Genomic DNA, 23,904 nt, shown 5'->3' with positions numbered 1-23,904 from the left:
TTTCCTGACCAGGAATCCAACCCATGCTCTCTGCAGTGGAAGCATGGAGTCTTAACCACTGGCCCATCAGGGAAGTTCCTGAAATAAGATTTTGATATGATGAATGAATCTATTTGAAAACCTATGAAAATTGTGATGACTATCTCTTATAAAAAATGATGTCAAAGAATTTGCTTATTATATCAATATTCTATTAATGAAGATCTTCCTCTGAGAGAAATTCTGGCCTAGTATCAAAAATAGTTACAGTTTTCTTTTACCTTATGGAAATTAACATAATTGCTTTTACCTAACACATACAGACCTTAGTAACTAACTAGGTTTCCGCTTTTGAAATGTAGATACTTAGATTACAGATGTATGCGCATGTAAACACACACATATAATTCATTAAGATAAACATTCTTACTTTCACTTCATATTTCCATTCTTGTTTTTCTTGATTCTTCAGCTCCCATTTTAACTTCTAACGTGCTAATTTATTTTTAAGCATTTTTGTAAGCTGTCTTAAATTCTCCCTGAAACAAGGCAATGTATAAATATACCATGTAAATAAATTGATAGTATCTATCTTGTATCTCTCAACTAAGAAAAAAGCTTTCTCTATACCAATAGACTTCTCTATACCAATTGGACTTCCCTGGTGGCTCAGATGGTAAAACATCTGCCTACAATGCAGGAGACCTGGGTTCAATCCCTGGGTCAGAAAGATCTCCTGGAGAAGGAAATGGCAACCCACTCCAGTATTCTTGTCTAGAAAATCCCATTGACGGAAGAACCTGGTACTCCATGGGACTGCAAATAGTCGGACATGACTGAGCAACTTCACTTTCTTTCTTTCTTTATACCAACAGAGAATTTTTTTTAAACTGTGATCTCTTAAACTGAAATGCATTTAGATCTAGAACTGACTCCATGTAATGGCAACCCATTCCAGTACTCTTGCCTGGAAAACCCCACGGACGAAGGAGACTGGCAAGCTACAGTCCATGGGGTAGCAAAAAGTCGGACAGGACTGAGCGACTTCACTTTCATGTTTCTCCCTTATAGGGAATAAGAGCAGAAATGTGGAATAGGGATCTTGTTGATCCTAATTAGACTAAATATTTCACCTGGAAAGAATACAGTTAACAAAAGTAAGGTATGAACATACTGTTGTACGTATACTCTGAGCCATAATAAAAAGAGACAATCTAATGCCAACAATACATTATCTATAATTTGCCTTAAAAATAATGAAAATGCCTGTGCTTATGAATTTTCTTCTAGCCTAGATAGTTCTTCATCAAAATATCCCCTACAAATAAAAGTAGGGACATAAAGTCTAGCTATGACATGTTTTTACAAATAAAATAGAGCATATAATGTTGTCAGTGAAAGGAAAAATTCAGAACTACAATGTAGTCAAACCCATATCAGGAGATAAAAGTTTAATTCAGTATTGAAACTTTTCCAACTAATAAATTTTGGTCAAATCTAAAAAATGCCTATAAGAAAAACATCATTAGACTCAAAAAGTAAAAAGGACTAGGAAACAGTATTTTAAAGCAAAATGCATAAAATATTTCTTCAGTCATTAACCAAAAATGTTTTTCACTATTGATACAGCTTGAAGAAAAAAAAAGAATCCTTCACTGAGCTAATTCAGGCTGTTAAACAGTTTCAACTAATTTCTTGCAAGATATATGATGTTAGATAAGCTACACAATGTACCATGGTATAAAATGAAGTAATTTGGCCATTTAATTGCCAATGCTTTAATGTCCATAGCATTTAATAAAGTTTATGATAATGATTTTAAAAACTTTTATCAGGACTTCTTTGGTGGCACAGTGGATAAGAATCCACCTGCCAATGCAGGGGACATGGGTTCGATTCCTAGTCTGAGAAGATTCCACGTGCCATGGAACAATTAAGCCTGTGTACAACTACTGAGCCCTCGCTCTAGAGCCCACGAGCTGCAATTACTGAGGCCCCGTGTGCCGAGAGCCTATGCTCCACCAGTAAAGCCACTGCAACGAGAAGCCCGCACACAGCACTGAGGAGTGCCCCCACTTGCTGCAACTAGAAAAAACCTGCACAGAAATCAATGAAGACCCAGCACAGCCAAAAATATATAAATTTCATGGTTGATAAATCATTTTGTTTTTTTTAAAAAACAACAACAACAACAAAACCCTTCATCAAATAACAAGAATAGTAACTTTAGGAAGAAACCATTGAAAAACCATGACTAACAAAAAGGTGAGGGGAAAAAAAATCTTACTGTCTATACATACATACAAGTATGTAACTTAGAAAAGCAAAAACAGTGATAATGTCCTAACAAACGTAATACATCATTTGACTTCATGATAAGAAATTTCCTCAAAATGTTAAAACTGACGTAATGCTTTTCCTTCTCATATTTTAAGAATGTTTAAAACAATGAAGCATTTTAATAATTAAATACCAATTATCATGTATGGTTTATATGTAGAAAACCATGATCCCTTCCCTCAAAAAGTATACAGTCTAAATGTTATGTAATAATGAATAACCCAAGATAGCAAATAATTAGGAATGGTTATGGTAATCATTTTCAAAGAATTTTAAGAGAGAAATAGGCAAAAAATAATTATTAGAATATTTCAGAAAAGATATATAGGACTTGCACTGGGATTTGAAGAATAGTAGTTAGAAAGGTAAGTAGAAGAAAAAAAATAACATTAGGAAATGGATATAAAAACAATTGAAGGGGGGCATAAAGGAAGATTCTGAAGTGCTAGTATAAAGTAAGAAGACTGGGCTAATACAAATGAAAGATAAATTGGAGAAAAGTAAGAAATAAAATAGGACAAGATTAAGTGATATCAGATTATGAATGATCTTGAAAGCTAGTAACAAGTGGCTAAATGATGTGGAAAAAATAACACTGAGCTTACTGGGCAGTGAGAAAAGATAATGAAAGTAGTATGTAAAGATAAGTAGTTTTAGGGACTTCTCTAGCGGTACCGTGGTTAAGATTTCACCTTCTAATGCAGAGAGTGTGGATTCAATCCCCTGGTCAGGGAACTAAGACCCCACATGCTGCTGCTGCTGCTAAGTCACGTCAGTAGTGTCAACTCTGTGCGACCCCATAGACGGCAGCCCACCAGGCTCCCCCGTCCCTGGGATTCTCCAGGCAAGAACACTGGTGTGGGTTGCCATTTCCTTCTCCAATGCATGAAAGTGAAAAGTGAAAGTGAAGTGGCTCAGTCGTATCCAACTCTTAGCGACTATGGACTGCAGCCCACTAGGCTCCTCCATCCATGGGATTTTCCAGGCAAGAGTACTGGAGTGGGGTGCCATTGCCTTCTCCACACATGACTCATGGCCAAAAAGCCAAAACATACAAAACAGAAGCCATATTGTAACAAATTCATTGAGGACTTTAAAAATGGCCCACATCAAAAAAAAAAAAAAAAAAAAAAAGATTGGTAGTTTTAGAAAACCACACAGTAAGGAATAGAAATGGAAGATTCAAGGAAATTAATGGGAAGGCTGTTACTATAACTGAGTTCAAGATTATAAAAAGCTGTGGAAGAGGCTCTTTTTAAACCACTTTAAAGGAAAAACTAAAAATATCAGGTGATTATCTAAATATGGGAAAAAATAAATTAATCGAAAACTTTGTATCTAAGAAAATGGTATTTGTCATTATACAGACAAGAAATTTAGGAAGTAGAGCTAGTTATGGTATGTTAGATAATTTCTGTTTAGGATATGGTGAATTTGAGGTAAAGTTCAAGTAAAGCTTCAAGTAAGTAGCTGGAGATCTGGGACAAAAGCAAGGGAAGAATTAAAGAACTGGTCATAGACAATTGGGATCATTTTTATAAAAGTGAGAATTTAAAGTCAACAAAGTTGGGAAGCTCTTCAAGGGATAAGAAGTAGAGAAACAAGATAAGATCAAACAGTGAACCTTGAAGAATTTCCACTGAGAATATGAAAACAAGTAAGTGCAGGAAAAGAAAGAGAAGGAATGATTAAAAGATTAAACATAAAGAAACATGAAGTTTCATGGAAGACAAGGAAAAGATTGTAAGAGAAGAAATGAAAAATGAAGGGATTTATATGATCTCTGCTTTAACAGATCTTATAATCCCTAAGGAATAAAATAATAGATGAGGAGCACAAACATAAAATATTACAGACCCAGCCTCTATTAGTTATACTCAAAAGTAGACAATGAATTATAGTTATAATCAACTAAGTCAATCTACATAAGGATTACTTTTTAACTCACCTCACAGCTCCTAAGACGGCAGGCCCATATAGGTGTGTTAGAAGAAAGTGGCTGGAGTGGAGCCAAAAGAGGTTCTTCAAGTATCCTGGGATAGGTAAGAATATATATTAATATATATTACCAGGTACACAGACACACAGAGCATTCAATTTCTTTTTCCTCTTGCCAGTCAAAGACAATACTGAAGTCATCAAGGAGAAACTGTAATGATGAAAGATTATTCTGATGGCTGTAACAATGCTTTTTTTCAATCATTACTATTTTATCAATTGCTAAAGTAAAGTCTAAGTTTGTTTTTCCAAATACCTGTAGTTTCAACAAATTCAACTGCTTTATATGTCTTTCTCAGAGCTTATTTTGTATTCTTATACATTTTTCATTTCACAAAAAATGGGCTAATAAACCATCTTCAGGTGACTTATTAATAGTAACACGATATTATGTCTAAGATTAAATGTCACTTAACTTGTTAACTTAAAAATATTTTCATAGAACAATTAAAATATAAATACAAAACCCACATCTATATTTCCCTAAATTATTATAAAGAGTGTTATTTTATGGCAAAAATAAAAGCTGAAATAGATATGAACAAAAAACATTTTAAACAATTTACCACAGAGGTGATAAAATGTGATGCATAAAATGTGATGAACCATTAAAAATTATAGGACCTAGAATAGATACTTCTTTATTTTAAAAACTCTATTAATGCTAGATGTTTTCAAATTTCTTGAAAAATAACAAGCAAGCATGACTGAGGTAAAGTAGCACTTTGATCTTTTACAGCTTCTAAAGTAGTTTTCTTATTGCCAAGATGCTACCAAAATGATTTAAAGATGTACTTGATGATGACTTGTTCCATTTCTTGCATTTCTGATCTCCTCTATAGGCAGCCAGCCGTAAATGTGATATCGTAAAAAGTGATTTCCATGGTGATATACAAAGATGAGCTCCTCCTTCTCACTGACTCACCTGGTCACTGTCTTTTTGGGCAATGTGAGGGATGCCTGTGGATGAAGAATGTAACTACTGTTACTGTCTGCTAGAGCATCCACTCTTACAGCTGGTAAGTTTCTGTCACTGGGTTTCTCTTCGGAGACATCTTAACAAGAATAAGAGCAAAGCAACATTAATAACCTAAAAGACGATGAGAATGTAACTAACTGAAACTAATATATTTGAAACAGGAAAAGGAAGATATGCTCTGAAGCTAAAGATAATAAAACTTCTAATACTTTACTGAGAATTTCTCTGATAAACTTGCTTTTAAACTGTAAAACTGATTATTGAAGTTTTATAATTAAGTTTTGGAACTTATATTGAACAGCTAGGATATAAAAATGGCAGAAGTAACTTATATTAAAAGAACCACAATATAACAGGAAAATGTAAAACTAACTCCTTTTTGTTTCTATATCATGTTTATGTTTTTTGCAAACTATGTTTTTTTCTCTTAAGTTTTAACAACTGCTATCAAAGACACAGAATCATAACACTAAATTAAGAATATCTACCCTAAATCATTGTCTAAGAAAAAACCACAACAGTGTAGCTATGATGTCAGAAAAGAGATTCAAATAGATGGAAAAGGAAAGAAAGCAAAAGGAAGCGAACTAATAGGGATAATAGGGATATTAAATAGGTAAAGAAAGAATAAAATAAATAAGGAGCATGATTCTTTTGGAATCTGAAGGAACAAAGTAAAGAAGAAAAGAGCAAAGAGGAGATGAGAAGAATATTTTACAAATGAATGTCACACGCCTAACAACAATATTGATAAAAATAAAAATATAAAAATGTCTCCAGTAGCTATTAGCACTATGTTCTTGTTATTATTGCTGTTATTATTACTGTTATTAAAGTTAAGAAGAATTTATTTTATGCTCACTGGTCATTTGGGAGGAAGCAAGAGTCAACCAGCTTCATAGAATTCCAAAATGAAATAGACAGCTAACCTAGACAGGAGTTGAAAAATGAACTTGAAATTTATTTGGGCTAAGAAACTTTTTCTAATCATTCAGTTCACAATCTTACCCAAAGAAATCCACTTTAGCACTGACTTTCATGGGGTGATTTTTCTGAAATATACATTTGTTCTTTAAAACATTCTTAAATCCCTTATATCCCATAATTACTCACCTTGAGGACTATTCTCATCCATAAGTGGTCCCTGAGGTATAATCACTTGTGTCATTCCTGTCTGGGGAGATGGAATTACACGCAGCACCTGTCCATTTTCTGATGGGCTGGCAACAATCATCTTGGAAGCATTTTAAAAAAATCAAGTGCATAAGTCTATAATGATTCAACAGAATCACTACTTAGAAAACTGTTAGACATGCCTACCTCAACAATGGATACTATCATTTCCCTCACTTTATAGATGAAAACAGAAGGTACATAGCATTTTATTTCCCCCCAAAGTCTCTCAGTCGATAAACGGTAAAACTAGGATTCAAAACAGGTAGTCTGACCCTATGTTCTATGATCTTAATCATTGCATGGGTATGAAGTCTAATTACTTAGTAACCTGAACAAGTCTCTGACTGGATTAAAGATAATTTACTTTTTTCTACTTACTGTATTATCCACACGTTTGACCTATTTGTGTGATAATCACTAGTCTCATAGTTTAATTTTCATTTAAAAACAGTAACTTGTAAAACGTTTAATTAAACAGGATTTTTATATCTCCGCATTTTTTATATGCTGTCTTGATCCATAAGGAATAATACAGAGTGTCCCCAAAGTCTGAAAACATATAGAAATTGTATATTTATTATTTCCTTTGTTTTTTCCTCAGTTTAGCAAATGAATTCATTGCCTCAAATTTAGAGGAATGTAAACTGAGAAAGCATGTAAGCTGACGAAAAACATTTTGAGCCTATGATTTAAAATATAACTAAAATATTATTTTAAAATAAGTTTATCCTTTATTTCCAGACTTTCTAGACACCTTATAAACTTTATTACCTAAAAAACTACTAACAAGTTTTACTGCTTTACCCAAAACCCCCTGTCCTCAGTTTTCCCTAAGACAGGAAACTCTCCTTAAGCATTCCAACCTACTTTCTCAAGTCTCCTTTTGGTATGTAAAACATGGAAACATTACTAATGGCCTGATAGAGACAGTATTCTTACTCAAGAGGGTCATTTGAAAAACTTTAAATTTGGGGGGAGGGGGACAACAAACCTAAACCCCAACAAAATAGAATGCCATGCCTTAAGTACAATCATAAACATTTCCCAGAAATTCAGATTAGGAATTGTCTCCTTCCCCCAATGTTTATCATGTTTGCTGAGCTAAACATATCTTGCCATACCCCTTATCACCTCAGCATGAAAAAAAAACTGTAAACCCTGATGATGACAACTGCTTTTCATTTGTTGAATTCATACTAGTGACAGGACTTTCCACATAGTACCTTAATCTTCATGAACTATATACATTTTATACATGAGGAAATTGTCACACAGAGGCTACAAAAACCTATGCAAGGTAACAGAGAGCTATATATACAGTTCTGAGCTGAAATTCAAACCCAAGCAGTCCTACTCCTTTTAACCACTACTCTGTACTGCCTTAAGTCTTCTACCTATAATCTCAAGTGTACTTTGTTGCATCCCAATACCTGATGATGTTACTTAACCTAAAAAAAAGACAAAAAGAAAACAATACAAAAACCCTGCTGGACATTAAAAGGCAATAATAATAATAGTTTTAAATTCTTTCCATATAAATGAGATTAAATATATGTGAAAAATATTTCATTCATCCTTATAAGAGTGTTGTGGTTATTTTTAAATCCAAATAAATATATATATAATAAAGTTATAATTTATTCAACCATATGGAAATTTCATAATTAAGAATAATTTATGGAATATCCTCTTAATTTTGAAACTGTTTCTCAACAGTGAAAAAGAATCTCCTCTATTTTCTGTTTTCTTAGCTTATTCCACCTGGCACCTTAAAAACTATTTTCAATTCATATAATTTGTCAATGGTGATGATAACATTACTGCTTCTATTACCAAAAAAGTAATTATCTTTAATCTTTGCTATGAAAACAAACATAGTTTTGAAGAGTCATCTGAGGCAATACATTCAATTTGAGGCCCACCACGAATAGGCTTCAGATGATAAAGCGCCCGCCTGCAATGTGGGAGACCCGGGTTTGATCCTTGGGTTGGGAAGATCCCCTGGAGAAGGAAATGGCAACCCACTCCAGTATTCTTGCCTGGAGAATCCCATGGACAGAGGACCCTGATAGGCTACAGTCCATGGGGTTGCAAAGAGTCGGACACGACTGAGCAACTTCACTTCACTTCATGAAAATTATCAGAAAATCTTGGCCAATGAGTAGTTTTATATTTACTGGGCTCTTTGTGTACAAGATTTCTAGTAAATAAAAAACATCATCCCTGATTCACTCTAAAACCTCCTCCCATCCATAGGAGATTCACCCACTACAGAAACTTTGCTAGTTCACTGATAGCTTAAAAAAAAAGTCATTTCTTACAAAAAGCTCTACTTGTTGCGAGGTACTGACAATGGGGAAAGCTATCTATGCATATATGAAGGCAGGGGGCATATGGGAGGGAAATCTGTATTTTCTGCTCAATTTTACTGTGAACCTAAAACTGATCTTAAAATCTCCACTAAGTTTCCCAGAATATCACCAGCTTCTGATCTTTGGTTCTTTGGAGAAAGTTAACTAGTTACATTCCATTTGTTGCTTACATTTATTTCCAAGCTCCTGACGTGTTTCCTTATTTCACAACTTCAAATAACTCTCTATATCACCTCCTGCCCCAAACAGTGTAAAAATCACCTTTATAATTACTGCAAATAGAAAATTTAATACAATTACAGACAGAATGAAACCTCCAACTTTTTTCAGACCCAGATAAATAAATAATTTTAACATGCTTTTTAGGAAAGTTATCATGTGTTAAATGAGCACCCTTCATACATTCAGACTCTTGTATCCTTCCATTAGAATATACAGACTTTCTAAACATTCTGATAGAAACTAGAATAAATTTCAAATATCAAGAGAAATTACAGAAGCATTTCATTCTGAACATGAAATATTAAAATGGATCTGTTCACATGTAAATTATTTGTTGTTTATTAATCTCTGCTGGTGATACAGTATGGTTACAGAAGTTTACCCTTACTTTGCATTTCTTTTTTTTCCTTACTTTGCATTTCAGTCCTGAAGCCCAGAAAATGTTGAGCTTGAACATAACACAAAAAAGTTGTCTACAATTAGCCCCCTCTCAGTCAATAACTCTCAACCCCAAAATTTAACTGGATTAAAAGGGAGCCAAAGGACATAGATTAACTCTAGAATGCTCTAGACTAGAAACAAAAACAAAGACTAATTTTGGGTTATTATAAATGGTTGCCTGAAAGTGAAAGTGAAAGTGAAGTAGCTCAGTCCTGTCCGACTCTTTGCGACCCTGTGGACTGTAGCCCACCAGGCTCCTCCGTCCATGGGATTCTCCAGGCAAGAATACTGGAGTGGGTTGCCATTTCCTTCTCCAGGGGATTGTCCCAACCCAGGGATTGAACCCAGGTCTCCCACATTGCAGGCAGACGCTTTAACCTCTGACCCAAATGGTTGCCTACTTAAACATAATTGATATTTGAAGTTAAGATTTTAAAAGTAATTTTTATTATTGAATTAAAATTCACTGTAGGAAAATTTGAAAAAACAACCAAAACAGATATATTATTATTCATATTATTGCTAATATAAGTATATTATTAATCAGAGAGCAATTTAGACGTTTTTCTCAATTTTATTTCAATCAAAACCATCTTTCACCTCTATTACTCAACTTATGAACTTGGTCATAAATACTTCTGGCTAACAGTTTAAAGCACCATTTTCAATTTTATACGTTGTTATTCACATGACATCTACATATTGACCTACAAAATCAATAAGGGTATGTCTAAATTCCATCATTTCATTGGTACTTTCATCGCTTTCTTTTTCTTCAAGAAAGCACACCAGCATGTGGCATGCAAATCAGTAAATGAGATACTGATAGAGCAAATAACCTTGAGTTCAGCTAAAGGCATAAACAAAAAATAAATGTAAGTTATATGTAAGCTCTGGCACGTTAGCACTAGTGACCAATTACATTACATTTCCAACTGCTCTCAAAGCACAAGTTTGCCTAGACAAGGTGGTAGCTGTGCTATATTGGTTTGAAGTACTATTTGTAGTTCTGAAAGGAAATAATCTATTACATTTTATTTCTGATTGCACGACACAGCATGCATTAGTTCCCCAACCAGGGATCAAACCTAAGGCAATAGCAAAGAAAGCATGGAGTGTTAGCCACTGGACCAGCAAAGAATTCCTAGGAAATCTTTTAAAATCCTTACATAACTTAAAAATGAGTATCATAGAGACAGTGTTTTCAAAGGAATGTAAATCAATAGTGTCAAGAAATTAAGATCATCAAGTTAGACTAATACATTTTGCCAAACAGCAGAAAATTGGTTATTTTTAAAACCTACTCACCATTTGTGCGTTAGAATCCCCCAATGACTGAAGCTCATATTGAACAGGTTGCCCATTTTGGTCCACTAGATGGAATTGCTCTGCAGAGAGCGTCTGTGTCTGAGTCAGGGGCCCTGGTATATTCTGAGATGTGAGTGAACCGTCCTCTTCAGGAGTAGTAACGGGTAAAACTCTAGGCGAACCATCTTGTCCAAAAGAAGGCTCACTGGAGTCCATATAGGTTAGATGCTTTTGCAAACAAAAAAGTCACTTGAGTGTTTGTAAAATATGTCACAATTTTTTAAAACAGAGAATGTTTATGATAAAAAAAAATGGAAACATTCATTTTTCAGTTCATTATTCACTTTACTTTTTGTAAGGGTTATCAATTCAGACTGATATAGACAGAAGTTGTTAAGTGAAACTGTTGAATTTTATTATTATTTTACTGCAAATTGTTCACTGGAATACAACATGAAATGAGGAAACGTAATTCAACATGCAGATTTTTCTTTATATATAAATCTTCATGAATATATCACTTTCTTAAGTTCTATAATATAAAATTAAATAAATGACAGGATTATGGAAAATTAAATGTTAAAATTCTTGAATATGTTAAATATAACACTATTTGTTTTCCCTTTGAATGAAAAAAAGTTCCCAGTTGAATCCCTAATTCAAATACCTGAGAATCTGTTTCTGACTCTTCAGAATCATTATGGTTGACTTTTAATGAATCAACAGACTGTTCCATGCTGATATCATATTCAATTCCATTTTATTCTGTTGTTTAACAGCTGAAAGAGTTTAAATGCCTGATCAAATAAAATACATAATATTTTTATAGAATGTTTGTCTTAAATAAATTCCTCATCTCTCTGTATTACCCCACACAACTTAGGTTAAGTAATTTATACCCTATAAGATTAAGAAAATAAATTCGTTAAATGATTTGCAAAGGCACCAGAGTAAATTCAAGGCAGAGCAAAGATTAATGTTATGTACTTTACTCACCCTATCCTTAATTATACATATGTACTGGTTTACTCTGGAGAAGGAAATGGCAGCCCACTCCAGTATTCTTGCCTGGGAAATCTCATGGACGGAGGAGCCTGATGGGCTGTAGTCCATGGGGTTGCAAAGAGTCGGGCACGACTGAGCAACTAACACACTGGTTTATTAAGATTGTTGCTACGTGACAGACACTGTTGTTACATGCTTTCAGACACTTCTAAAATTCTCATTTTACAAAGATTTACTCTAAATGAAAATGTTTAATTTTATGAGATGTGCCATATGATAGCATTACAGAATTTTAAAAGATATTTTGGTGCAGATGGAGATTATATACATACAACTCTTACCATAACATACAATTATACCACTTAACATTGGAATGACAAGCTTTGAAAAGGAAGAAATATGTATTCCAAAAAGATTAGGTCTAGTACAGTGGTTTTCAACAGGTGGTGATTTTGCCCCCACATATACATCCAACATCCCCTTACTCCCTGGGGATATTGCTAAATCACTGTATGTAAAACAATAAACTTTGACCCTTACTTCATATCAAAGATTAACCTGAAATGTATCATATACTATAAAACTATAAAACTTCTAGACAAAAGCAGTAGAGAAAATCTTTTTGACTTTGGGTTTAGCAGAGATATCTTAAACAGGACACAAAAAGCATGAAATATAAAAGATAAAAGTCTACAAATTGGACTTTTTTAAAGACAGTGTTCTGCAGTCAAATGGTCTGGGTCTGAATTTCAGCTTTATACTTAAATTAGTTAACTCCTCTGAGATTTAGTTTTTTTTAAAGTGATGAAATTTGCTCATTACAGATCAGGAGAATATATTTGCAGAACATACACCTGGAAAAAACTTTTTCTGTATTGGAACTCTGTAAAGAACTGCTTTGGCTCAATTATAAGACAACAACCCAATCAAGAGTAGGCAAAATATTTGAAGGACACTTCACTAAAGAAGCCATAAAACTATAGCTGCTGCTGCTGCTGCTAAGTCGTTTCAGTCGTGGCCGACTCTGTGCGACCCCATAGACTCCCCCGTCCCTGGGATTCTCCAGGCAAGAACACTGGAGTGGGTCGCCATTTCCTTCTCCAATGCATGAAAGTGAAAAGTCAAAGTGAAGTCGCTCAGTCGTGTCCGACACGTAGCGACCCCATGGATTGCAGCCTACCAGGCTCCTCTGTCCATGGGATTTGCCAGGCAAGAGTAGTGGAGTGGGGTAAAACTATACCTAGAGCAAGACAAATGCTGTATGACCTCTCTCATATGTGGAATCTTAAACAAATGCAAGCTCACAGATACAGAGAACAACTAGTGGTTGCCACAAGCAAGGGGGTTGGCAGTGGGGGATATGGATGAAGGGGGTTTTTAAAAAAAAAAAAGGAAGAAAATTCCCTGGCAATCCAGTCGTTAGGACTCAGTGCTCTCACTGCCAGGCCTGGGGTTCAATCCCTGGTTGGGGAACTAAGATCCTATATGCCACGTGGTGCACCCAAAAAAATAAAAACAAACCTTTCTAAAAAAAAAGTCTTATATTTAAAAAGCAATCAGAGTGCCTGTAAACTAAAGCCAGTAACAAACCATAGTACATCAATTTAAAAATTACCTTGAAATTTTTGGTTAAGTTACTGCACTCTGGACAAGGTTGCAGTTAGGGTGAACAAGAAAATGTATTACTTCTTCATTAACTTATAAAATAAAAATTGAGAAAGTTTTGTCAGTAAAACTGTATAAAACCGTTGAAGACAGTGTTCTGTAGTCAAATGGTCTGGGTCTGAATTTCAGCTTTATACTTAAATTAGTTAACTACTCTGAGATTTAGTTTTTCTCTACTGCAAACTGGCATTTATACTGCATCTCCCTCACAAGGCTGTTAAAAAGATTAAACAAAATAATGTATGCAAAGGGCTTGGTGCAATTCCCAGGACATTGTCAGTACCTAATAAATTATTCCTACTACCTATAATTATACAAACTAAGATTAAAAATCTACCTATCTATAAATAATTTGATTCCTGAAGACAAAAATCTGTTAAATATCAGTTATCTCATTGATGTAATCAAAATTTACCAGGGCTTAGTATAAAGCTTCTCAATGTACTTTTCTATACTATCTTTAAAAATTTTAAAAAGTGTTACATTTTCAGCTGACTAACAAGTTCTATTTCAATATTACTGTTTTAAATTCAACATCTTGCATGTAGTAAAAAACAAAGGGTCAGTCTAGATTTGATTAAAAAAACCAATATGTCAACTTTTCTGAACTCCAATTACTAGTTCATTAAAGATCCCACTCAGTTCTAAGATTTTATGTTCCTAATAGATGATTATCCTGATGACTTCTAAAAGTAATTTAACTGTCATTTATTAACTGACTTCTAATGTGCACTGAGTATAAAAATAACTATTCAAACAAAAAACGTTCACAGAGTTTAGATCCAATTAATTCAAGTCCTACTGAAGGACTTAAAATTGAAATAACTGCTGTCAAGAATACAATTTTTAAGTCAATTAAATACATTGAGATATTCACTGTCTAGACATGGTGACATTAAGAAATATTTTTGATTCTTGCCTGGGAAATCCCATGGACAGAAGAGCCTGGCGGGCTACAGCCCATGGGGTTGCAAAGAGTTGGAAATAAACGAATCTGGATTGCCCTTTCCCGGTGGTCAGAAAATCTAGGCTGTGTTCAGAACCAGAAAGCAGAAAGCCAAAGTCCTTAGGCAGCTGAAATAAAAACCTTTGATGAAAAGAAAAAAAAAGAAATATTTTTGAGACTTTATTCTAATTTTTAAATATCAGCACTATTAACACAGAATAAAGATTATTAATTTAATTATCATAGGTATAAAATAATTTAATGCTTACTGAATGCTTATCATATTTTTTTCAACCCCCATTGACTGTAGCCTGCCAGGCTCCTCTGTCCATGGAAATCTCTAGGCAAGAATACTGGATTGAGTAGCCATTCCCTTAGAGTGCCTGATGAACTATGGAATGAGGTTCGTGACATTGTATAGGAGACAGGGATCAAGACCATCCCCATGGAAAAGAAATGCAAAAAAAAAGCAAAATGGCTGTCTGGGGAGGCCTTACAAATAGCTGTGAAAAAAAGAGAAGCGAAAAGCAATGGAGAAAAGGAAAGATGTAAGCATCTGAATGCAGAGTTCCAAAGAATAGCAAGGAAAAATAAGAAAGCCTTCTTCAGCGATCAATGCAAAGCAATAGAGGAAAACAACAGAATGGGAAAGACTAGGGATCTCTTCAAGAAAATCAGAGATACCAAGGGAACATTTCATGCAAAGATGGGCTCAAGAAAGGACAGAAATGGTATGGACCTAAAAGAAGCAGAAGATATTAAGAAGAGATGGAAAGAATACACAGAACTGTACAAAAAAGACATTCATGACCCAGATAATCACGATGGTGTGATCACTCACCTAGAGCCAGACATCCTGGAATGTGAAGTCAAGTGGGCCTTAGAAAGCATCACTATGAACAAAGCTAGTGGAGGTGATAGAATTCCAGTTGAGCTATTCCAAATCCTGAAAGATGATGCTGTGAAAGTGCTGCACTCAATATGCCAACAAATTTGGAAAACTCAGCAGTGGCCACAGGACTGAAAAAGGTCAGTTTTCATTCCAATCCCAAAGAAAGGCAATGCCAAAGAATGCTCAAACTACTGCACAACTGCACTCATCTCACACGCTAGTAAAGTAATGCTCAAAATTCTTCAAGCCAGGCTTCAGCAATATGCGAACCGTGAACTTCCTATGTTCAAGCTGGTTTTAGAAAAGGCAGGGGAACCAGAGATCAAATTGCCAACATTCGCTGGATCATGGAAAAAGCAAGAGAGTTCCAGAAAAACATCTATTTTTGCTTTATTGACTATGCCAAAGCCTTTGACTCTGGGGATCACAATAAACTGTGGAAAATTCTGAAAGAGATGGGAATACCAGACCACCTGACCTGCCTCTTGAGAAATCTGTATGCAGGTCAGGAAGCAACAGTTAGAACTGGACATGGAACAACAGACTGGTTCCAAATAGGAAAAGGAGTACGTCAAGGCTGTATACTGTCACTCTGTTTATTTGACTTATATGCAGATTACATCATGAGAAACGCTGGACTGGAAGAAACACAAGCTGGAATCAAGATTGCCAGTTATATCAATAACTTCAGATATGCAGATGACACCATCGTTATGGCAGAAAGTGAAGAGGAACTAAAAAGCCTCTTGATGAAAGTGAAAGTGGAGAGTGAAAAAGTTGGCTTAAAGCTCAACATTCAGAAAACGAAGATCATGGCATCTGGTCCCATCACTTCATGGCAAATAAATGGGGAAACAGTGGAAACAGTGTCAGACTTTATTTTTCTGGGCTCCAAAATCACTACAGATGGTGACTGCAGCCATGAAATTAAAAGACGCTTACTCCTTGTAAGGAAAGTTATGACCAACCTAGATAGCATATTCAAAAGCAGAGACATTACTTTGCCAACAAAGGTACGTCTAGTCAAGGCTATGGTTTTTCCTGTGGTCATGTATGGATGTGAGAGTTGGACTGCGAAGAAGGCTGAGCGCCGAAGAATTGATGCTTTTGAACTGTGGTGTTGGAGAAGACTCTTGAGAGTCCCTCGGACTGCAAGGAGATCCAACCAGTCCATTCTGAAGATCAGCCCTGGGATTTCTTTGGAAGGACTGATGCTAAAGCTGAAACTCCAGTACTTTGGCCACCTCATGGGAAGAGTTGACTCATTGGAAAAGACTCTGATGCTGGGAGGGATTGGGGGCAAGAGGAAAAGGGGACGACAGAGGATGAGATGGCTGGATGGCATCACTGACTCGATGGACGTGAGTCTGAGTGAACTCCGGGAGTTGGTGATGGACAGGGAGGCTTGGCGTGCTGCGATTCATGGGGTCGCAAAGAGTCGGATACGACTGAGCGACTGATCTGATCTGATCTGATCTGATCTCCAGGGGAATCTTCCCGATCCAGGGATCAAACCCTGGGTTGCAGTCAGATTCTTTACCATATGAGTCACCACAGAAGCTCACTTAATAATTACTAGCTAGAATTATTAATAATTATTCTTATTCTGTGATGTAGGACCTAGTATCAACAATTTACAGAAAAGTAAACTGAGGCTCACCGTTCAAAGTTATACGGTTATCATTTACTGAGCACTTACTACAGTAAAGCACTAGGCTCAGTATTTTATACATGTCATTCTATTTAATCCTTTCAACAACCCTGTGATTCAGTTACTTGGTCCAGTTTTACATGTAAGGCATTAAGACTTATTTGTTGTTGTTAGTCATTAAGTCATGTCTGACTCTTTGTGACCCATGGACTGTAGCCTACCAGACTCCTCTGTCCATGAGATTTTCCAAGCAAAAATACTGGAGTGGGTTGCCATTTCCTTCTCCAGGGGATCTTCCCAACTCAGAGATAGAAACTGTACCTCCTGTGTCTTCTGCACTAAAGGCCAATTCTTTACTGCTGAGCCACCAAGGAATCCCTTTCTTCATTAGTCATGGCTTTAAAGTTTTGTTTTGTTTTTGATAGGTTAGCAAACTAAACATGCTAAAGAAATTCTTCTTTCATTTCTGTTCTCAACTATTCCTGGTTGAAATTTAATTATAGGCAGTCCCTAACACACAAAAGCCCTCCTAGAAGAAATCTAAACATCTCTGACCTCATGAAAAAGCTAGAATTCTAACTATGCAGGAATTGCAGTCACTGAGAAAATATTCTGTAAACATATCCAAAAGCAGACCTTAGGACAGAGAGGTAAAAAGTGAAAACAGCTTAGGGGAAAAATTCTGAAAACTTACTCTCGGTTTCCTAATATGTGCCCTGATTCTACTGCAAATCACCCCTTACTGGTTTACTTACACTTTTCTTCATTTACTTTCCCTTACCCTATTTGAAATTTGATCAATGAAATTTTCATTGGAGTTAACAAGGATTTTTTTCTTAAAAAGAAAAACTCTGGAGAGATTATCAGTCATTGACAAATTTGTATATATTTATATAATAACTTTTTTCCTTTAACATATGTTAAAAACAACTACCCTGAAAAATTGGAACCTGGAGGTTAGAAAGCAAGCACTTTTGAGGCTTGGAGCACTTTAAAAGGGATTTTGCAGGCCTGAGTGAGATGCTGCAGTGAAGAGGGAGGGCAGGATGAATGCCCTGGAGAAGTGCACTAGTGAAAGTGAAAGTGAAGTCGCTCAGTCGTGTCCGAGACCCCATGGACTGCAGCCCACCAGGGTCCTCCGTCCATGGGATTTTCCAGGCAAGAGTACTGGAGTCGGTGCCTTCGCCTTCTCCGGGAGAAGTGCACTAGTGAAAGTGAAAGTGAAAGTGAAGGTCGCTCAGTTGTGTCCCACTGTTTGTGACCCCATGGACTGTATTCTCTGAATTCTCCAAGTCAGAATACTGGAGTGGGTAGCCTTTCCCTTCTCCAGGGGATCTTCCCAACCCAGGGATTGAATCCAGGTCTCCAGCATTGCAGGCGGATTCTTTACCGGCTGAGCCACAGGGAAAGCCGACACTAGTGAAGGGATGGGATAATAACACAGGACGCTTGCCACATGTAAACTACTTACTTCAGAACTTTGACCAGACTGGAATTTTGCAAATGGAAGAAAGGTAACTAATTTCCTACTGTCTTCTGGAAATTCAAAACTCAAAATTTTCCTTTATGCAGTACGTTTAGTATGGAGTAGTACTACATGATAAAAAAGGTTTTTGTGGTTATTATAAGAAAAAGTGGGTATCAATATCTGTTGACCTGATTTATTGTTGAAATGGAGATTAAAAATACTTTTAAAATTACAGACATCCTTTTCAAAAAATAATTTGAATAAAGTGAAAACTATTACTCCTGCCTTCCCTAATTCTTCCATAAATTTGCATTATACTCCTCAATCCTGACAACTTCAGTGACTTAAAATACCCAAATTTCCCATCTAACCTCAATGTCAGCACATACTATAGATTATTATCCCTAACTTTCAATTAACCACCTCAAAGTAAAGTTTCCAAGAATGAAGATATTAAGACTAAATTGCTAGGAATAAAATGTTCTCTTCCAACTGGTAACCATAAACAAAACAAAGTACCTATATATAAAGCGTAATTTGACTTTTTCATTAATATATAATAGATAATAGTTAACTTTTATAGAGCTGTTACTTTCAATTAGTCAAAAAATAAAATTATTACCTTCAGGCAGTAGCTCAAGTTTAAATTCAGGTCTCATGCATTCTACTATCCCCAGAAATACCCTCTTTTCCACTGAATTTCTTCCTTTGGGGAGCACTAAATCATGATGGTTGTGACTTCATTTATGTGAAAGTTATAATTATGTCTTCACAGCAGCATTTTTTCTGTAAAGAGAAGGTATTCAATGTATATTTATTTTCCTACACATAGAGAAATGTACTAGCTTTTGTTATGCAGATTTTACTGTAGCCATTACCAGTCTGGTATAGTTAACCCAACAATTAACTCAAAGTGAAACAAAGACTGGAACTACCTTTATGGAAGGCTGCCATTACCTCTCTGTGCTGGGCATTCAGACTAAGGCCTTGTTTCAAACTCTCACATTCTGTAACTACTACAGAAACAAAGATGTTCACATGAAATTGCATTTTTCTCCACAAAGGAAATATTTACTGATTGGACATATTTACTAATTTTGAGCCACAGATGCTTGAGAATAAAGGCCCCCTCCTCAGACAGCACCTCCTATAAAATCTTGGAATTAAATTGATAAGCTTATTTCCTAAGTAGTATGGAATGGGATAAAGAGAACAGAGAGAAAAAAAGAAAGCATTAAATCTATAATCTAAGGTTAAAAATAACTGCCGTTCAGAACCCACACTAAGGCCATTAAATTTTGCTGGCAAACTGCTTTATAGAATGTTTCATGTCACATTTTAAAAAGTGGATTTTATCTTATACCGAAAGCAAATAGGAAGAATTGTTAAATTAGAATGTTTTAAATTTATAAGAAAAAAGGGCTTTTTATTATTTATACACATGTATTGAATACATGGTAGAGGGGAAGACACCATTCACACTATAGTTACTCAAATCTCAGTGGACTGTAATAGGGCTACCTCTGTTTTGACTTTGTTCAACAGCAAATTTATTTGTTCAAAACATTAAAGATAATTCTCACTGTTAAGTTCTAAAAAATTGTCTTAATATTTGATTGCTTTGTTGTTGTTTTCTCTAGAGGCTTTTGTGTGGTAAAATTTATCTGTTAAAAGCCAATAATCTAAGAGTAAATCCCAAAACAGGTTAATTGGAAGATGAAGCCACTTAAGTTTAGCTGTTGCTGCTAAGTCGCTTCAGTCGTGTCCGACTCTGTGCAACCCCATAGACAGCAGCCCACCAGGCTCCCCCGTCCCTGGGATTCTCCAGGCAAGAGTACTAGAGTGGGGTGCCATTGCCTTCTCCGACTTAAGTTTAGAGTTTCTCTTAATTCTAGGTACCTTGATTAATGTCCCGAGATTTAAAAAATATTAAAATCGTATATTTAAAATCAGTGTCTGACCTTTATTAACTACATTAAAAAAATACTGCTCAAAAGTACTTTAGAAAATACAATTTCCCTCATCTTTTAGGGTAGGTAAACAACACAATGTTCCTTCTATGATGTATACAAAATTGCTATGAATCAGTGGTGTCAAAAATTACATCAAGACTCCTAGTTCACAAATATTTTATAGAGTATTTTTTAACAGATGGACTTTGAAAGTTACAGTGTTAGAGCAACATCAAAATGGTAAATGTACTCAAATATATATAAACAATAAGCAATCCATTTCAACTTTTCATTTTTCAGTGAAAAAAACTTAAGGTCACTATTCATAGTATTTCTTTTATTTAAGGTTTGCCCTCTCTACTGGAGAAGGAAATGGCAACTCACTCCAGTACTCTTGCCTAGAAAATCTCAGGGACAGAGGAGCCTGATGGGCTGCAGTCCTTGTGGTCACAAAGAGTTGGGCACGACTGAGCAACTTCATCTTCACACATTGGAGAAGGAAATGGCAACCCACTCCAGTGTTCTTGCCTGGAGAGTCCCCGGGATGGGGGAGCCTGGTGGGCTACCATCTATGGAGTCGCAAAGAGTTGGACACGGTTGAAGCGGCTTAATAGCAGCAGCAGCCCTCTCTAGAAACTTCCCTGTAACCTTGGTTTCTACTTATTTCTTACCCTGTACATACCTCTTTTTATCTCTTTGCTCTTTGAGGGATTTACAAATTATTTCATTTAATCTCCACAATGATTCTGAGATAGACCTTATTATCTCTATTTATAGATAGGAAAACCAAAGGTGTCAAGTAACTTGCTTAAGATCACAGAACATTACAGCTCAGATTCAAAACTAAGAAGGAAAAAAATGACCAAAATCAACAGAACTCCAACACCCACGCCATCTTTGTATAAATATCATACCACACCATGCCATTACATACAGAAAAAAAAAAAGTTTAATAAAGAGAAACATTTTCCAACTTTAGTTATCCAGACAACAAAGAGTCTTCATAAGCACCTTAGTAAACAAATCATGTAGGAAATCATTAGAACCAAAAGTTTGAAGTTAATGTTCTAATACAGTTAAGAAAAACATTCAAAAGTAAAAATACTAATTACTCTAGGTATTATGTAAAGGAAACACCGAATATGACACATAAGCCACTGATGAAATAAAACCAAAGCCCTCATACTAGGTGTTCAGGTATCTTGGAACACCTTAACTAGAATTGTCATAATAACTAAAAATAATATATATATATATATCTCCTTACATATCCATATAAGGGATATAATACTGTATCCCTTAACTAAAGGTCTCAACTCAAATGAAAAGTGTATTTTAGTGAATTCAACATTCTACTTTGCAAGTTGAAGTTTTATCTTATTAAGCACATATTTAGGTTCTATATCTTACTGATCATAGAAAAGTTTTTCATTCGAATTAGGATGAACCTGTATTGAGTATCGCAATAGTATTGTCTTATTTTGATAAATTTCAAATTAATGATAGCTAAAAATGAATTAACCTGATTACACATTTAAAGCTGCATTTTAACAAATAATATATTATCAACTATCAAAAATTATCTGAAGAACCTATAAGATTTATTTCAGGTTCTGATTTTAAATTCAGACAATTTTACTACTGTAACTAAAGAATCACTTATGACTAAAGGCAAATGATGTTTGAAGCTGTCAAATTTCTTTTTACTTCCACCAAATTCAAAACTATGTTATTACATAGCAAGACTTCAATTGAGAGTTCCAAGTTTCACGTGGTCTAGATAATGCATACAACCCTCACCATGACAATGAGTCACGTGGTTACATGGCCACCGCTTCTATCTGCAAGCCCAGTCCTTTCCAAGACCCATTAGCAGAGGTTTTCTTATTCCTCTAACCATGAGGCTAGTCTTTCTCAAGTTGTTCACATCGGCAGAGCTCCTAGTTAAACTAATACGTAAAGAACAACCATGGAATAGTTGACATCTACTATTAGGCACTTAATCCCACTGCTGACCAAGATGTGGCACAGAGAGGTTAATAAATAAGAAGCTGAGGCAGGATTAGAACCCAGGCCTTCAGGTTCCACAGTCCGCATTCCAGGAAGGTGAGTAAACTGAAAATACTCCTAGTTTCATTATCACTGCGCTCTATTAGCAGATTATTTTTCGCTTATAATTCCTCAAATTCCTTCTCATAGTCTATGGTTGACTTAAACATCATATGTCTTTTGCAGTACATCTTTAAGCAACGTAATAGAGGAACGCTTCAGTTGTCTACATCAGCACACAGCCCGCTTTGCCACAACCTTGCAATCCTGTTGTGCCTTACTCTAAAATGCTCTCTTTAAGCCTCCCTCTTGAAGCTTTTCTGGCGAACGCCTTAAAAAGCGACTGTGAGAGCTGGATAGTATCTCTCTCCATCCATCCTCCCTCAGAAAAACAACTACATTCCATTAGAATAGTTCTCCGCACCGTTTAAAAATAAGATATAGGCCTCTGGGTAATGTCAAGAACAAAGTAAAAAAAAAAAAAAAAAAAGCGCAGGGAGGTGTGGGAGGACGCCTTTCGCTTTCCATAAGGAAGGTCTAAAAGTGAAAGTGAAAGTGAAGTCGCTCAGTCTTGTCCGACTCTTTGCGATCCCGTGGACTGTAGCCTTACGAGGCTCCTCAGTCCATGGAATTTTCCAGGCAAGCGTACTGGAGTGGGTTCCCATTTGCTTCTCCAGGGGATCTTCCCAACCCAGGGATTGAACCTGGGTCTCCCGCATTGCAGTCAGACGCTTTACCCTCTGAGCGACCAGGGAAGCCTAAGGAAGGTATAAATCTCATAAAGAGAAAAAAGAACCCTGAAAAGTGGGGCCGCGCAAAGGACCACAGAGTCGGCGCTCCCGCCCAGGGGTCCAGTCCTCCTCCTCCGTGCCAGTGCGTACTCAGGCTCGGCAGCCCTCCTCACGACACCGAACTTGCACCTCCTCCAGCCTGCATGTCCAGGGCCCGGGGCCCCCGTCCGGGCGGGGGCGGGGAGGGGAGCAATAGGCCTCTTCAGGTGGGGCCCGGAACACGGCCCGAGGCGGGGCCCGGAAGACGCCACTGAGGCCCGCGGCGCCCGGGGGCGGGGGCTGGCGGTTGCTCAGGGACCCGGCGGGTCAGGAGGTGACAGGAGGAGGAGGCAGCAGAAAGAAAGGGGGTGGGGGGGCGGGTTGGGAGGTAGCGTCTCGCCCGCCGGCGGAGACAGCTCTGCCAAACCTCCGACTTCCCCAGCCCCGCCGCCGCAGAGCGCCCTAGAGGGCGAGAAGGGAAGTCCACAAAGTGCTGGAGCAGAGGGGAGAAAATTCAAAACGAGTCTACTCAACCTCGTCTTGGTTCCGAGGCCGCGCCATGGAGACCAGTACAGTGCGCAGCCGCTTTAGAAAAGATCCTGATCAGCCACCGTCGCGTGTTTCCTTTCTGATTGGTTCTTTTTTTTTTTTTTCGTATCCCCGCCTCTCACCTGGATCTAAAGCCTGAGGC

At 36.5% G+C, this 23,904-nt stretch overlaps 1 protein-coding gene across 15 annotated transcripts in view; it reads right to left on the bottom strand.

Annotated features, from left to right (window-relative positions):
• CARF (calcium responsive transcription factor) overlaps nt 1–23,903 on the bottom strand; it is a 66,510-nt gene extending 42,607 nt beyond the window's left edge. For 3 of the 15 annotated variants that reach the window (XM_025278028.2, XR_006548828.1, XR_006548827.1), the window contains exons 1-7: nt 23,325–23,734; nt 19,065–19,228; nt 11,483–11,612; nt 10,816–11,043; nt 6,410–6,530; nt 5,243–5,372; nt 4,268–4,352 (exon numbers count right to left, since the gene is read on the bottom strand). In XM_025278028.2, the coding sequence (XP_025133813.1) occupies nt 4,268–4,352; nt 5,243–5,372; nt 6,410–6,530; nt 10,816–11,043; nt 11,483–11,551 (633 nt within the window). In that variant the 5' untranslated portion in view covers nt 11,552–11,612; nt 19,065–19,228; nt 23,325–23,734. The other 12 variants (XM_044937388.1, XM_044937395.1, XM_044937372.1 and 9 more) reach the window with 11 other exon arrangements.
• Between the last annotated feature and the right edge of the window lies 1 nt (nt 23,904).

The sequence above is a fragment of the Bubalus bubalis genome, chromosome 2 (genome assembly GCF_019923935.1).
Source record: "Bubalus bubalis isolate 160015118507 breed Murrah chromosome 2, NDDB_SH_1, whole genome shotgun sequence".
NCBI lineage: Eukaryota > Metazoa > Chordata > Mammalia > Artiodactyla > Bovidae > Bubalus > Bubalus bubalis.
This window is presented reverse-complemented; position numbering and strand designations above follow the sequence as displayed.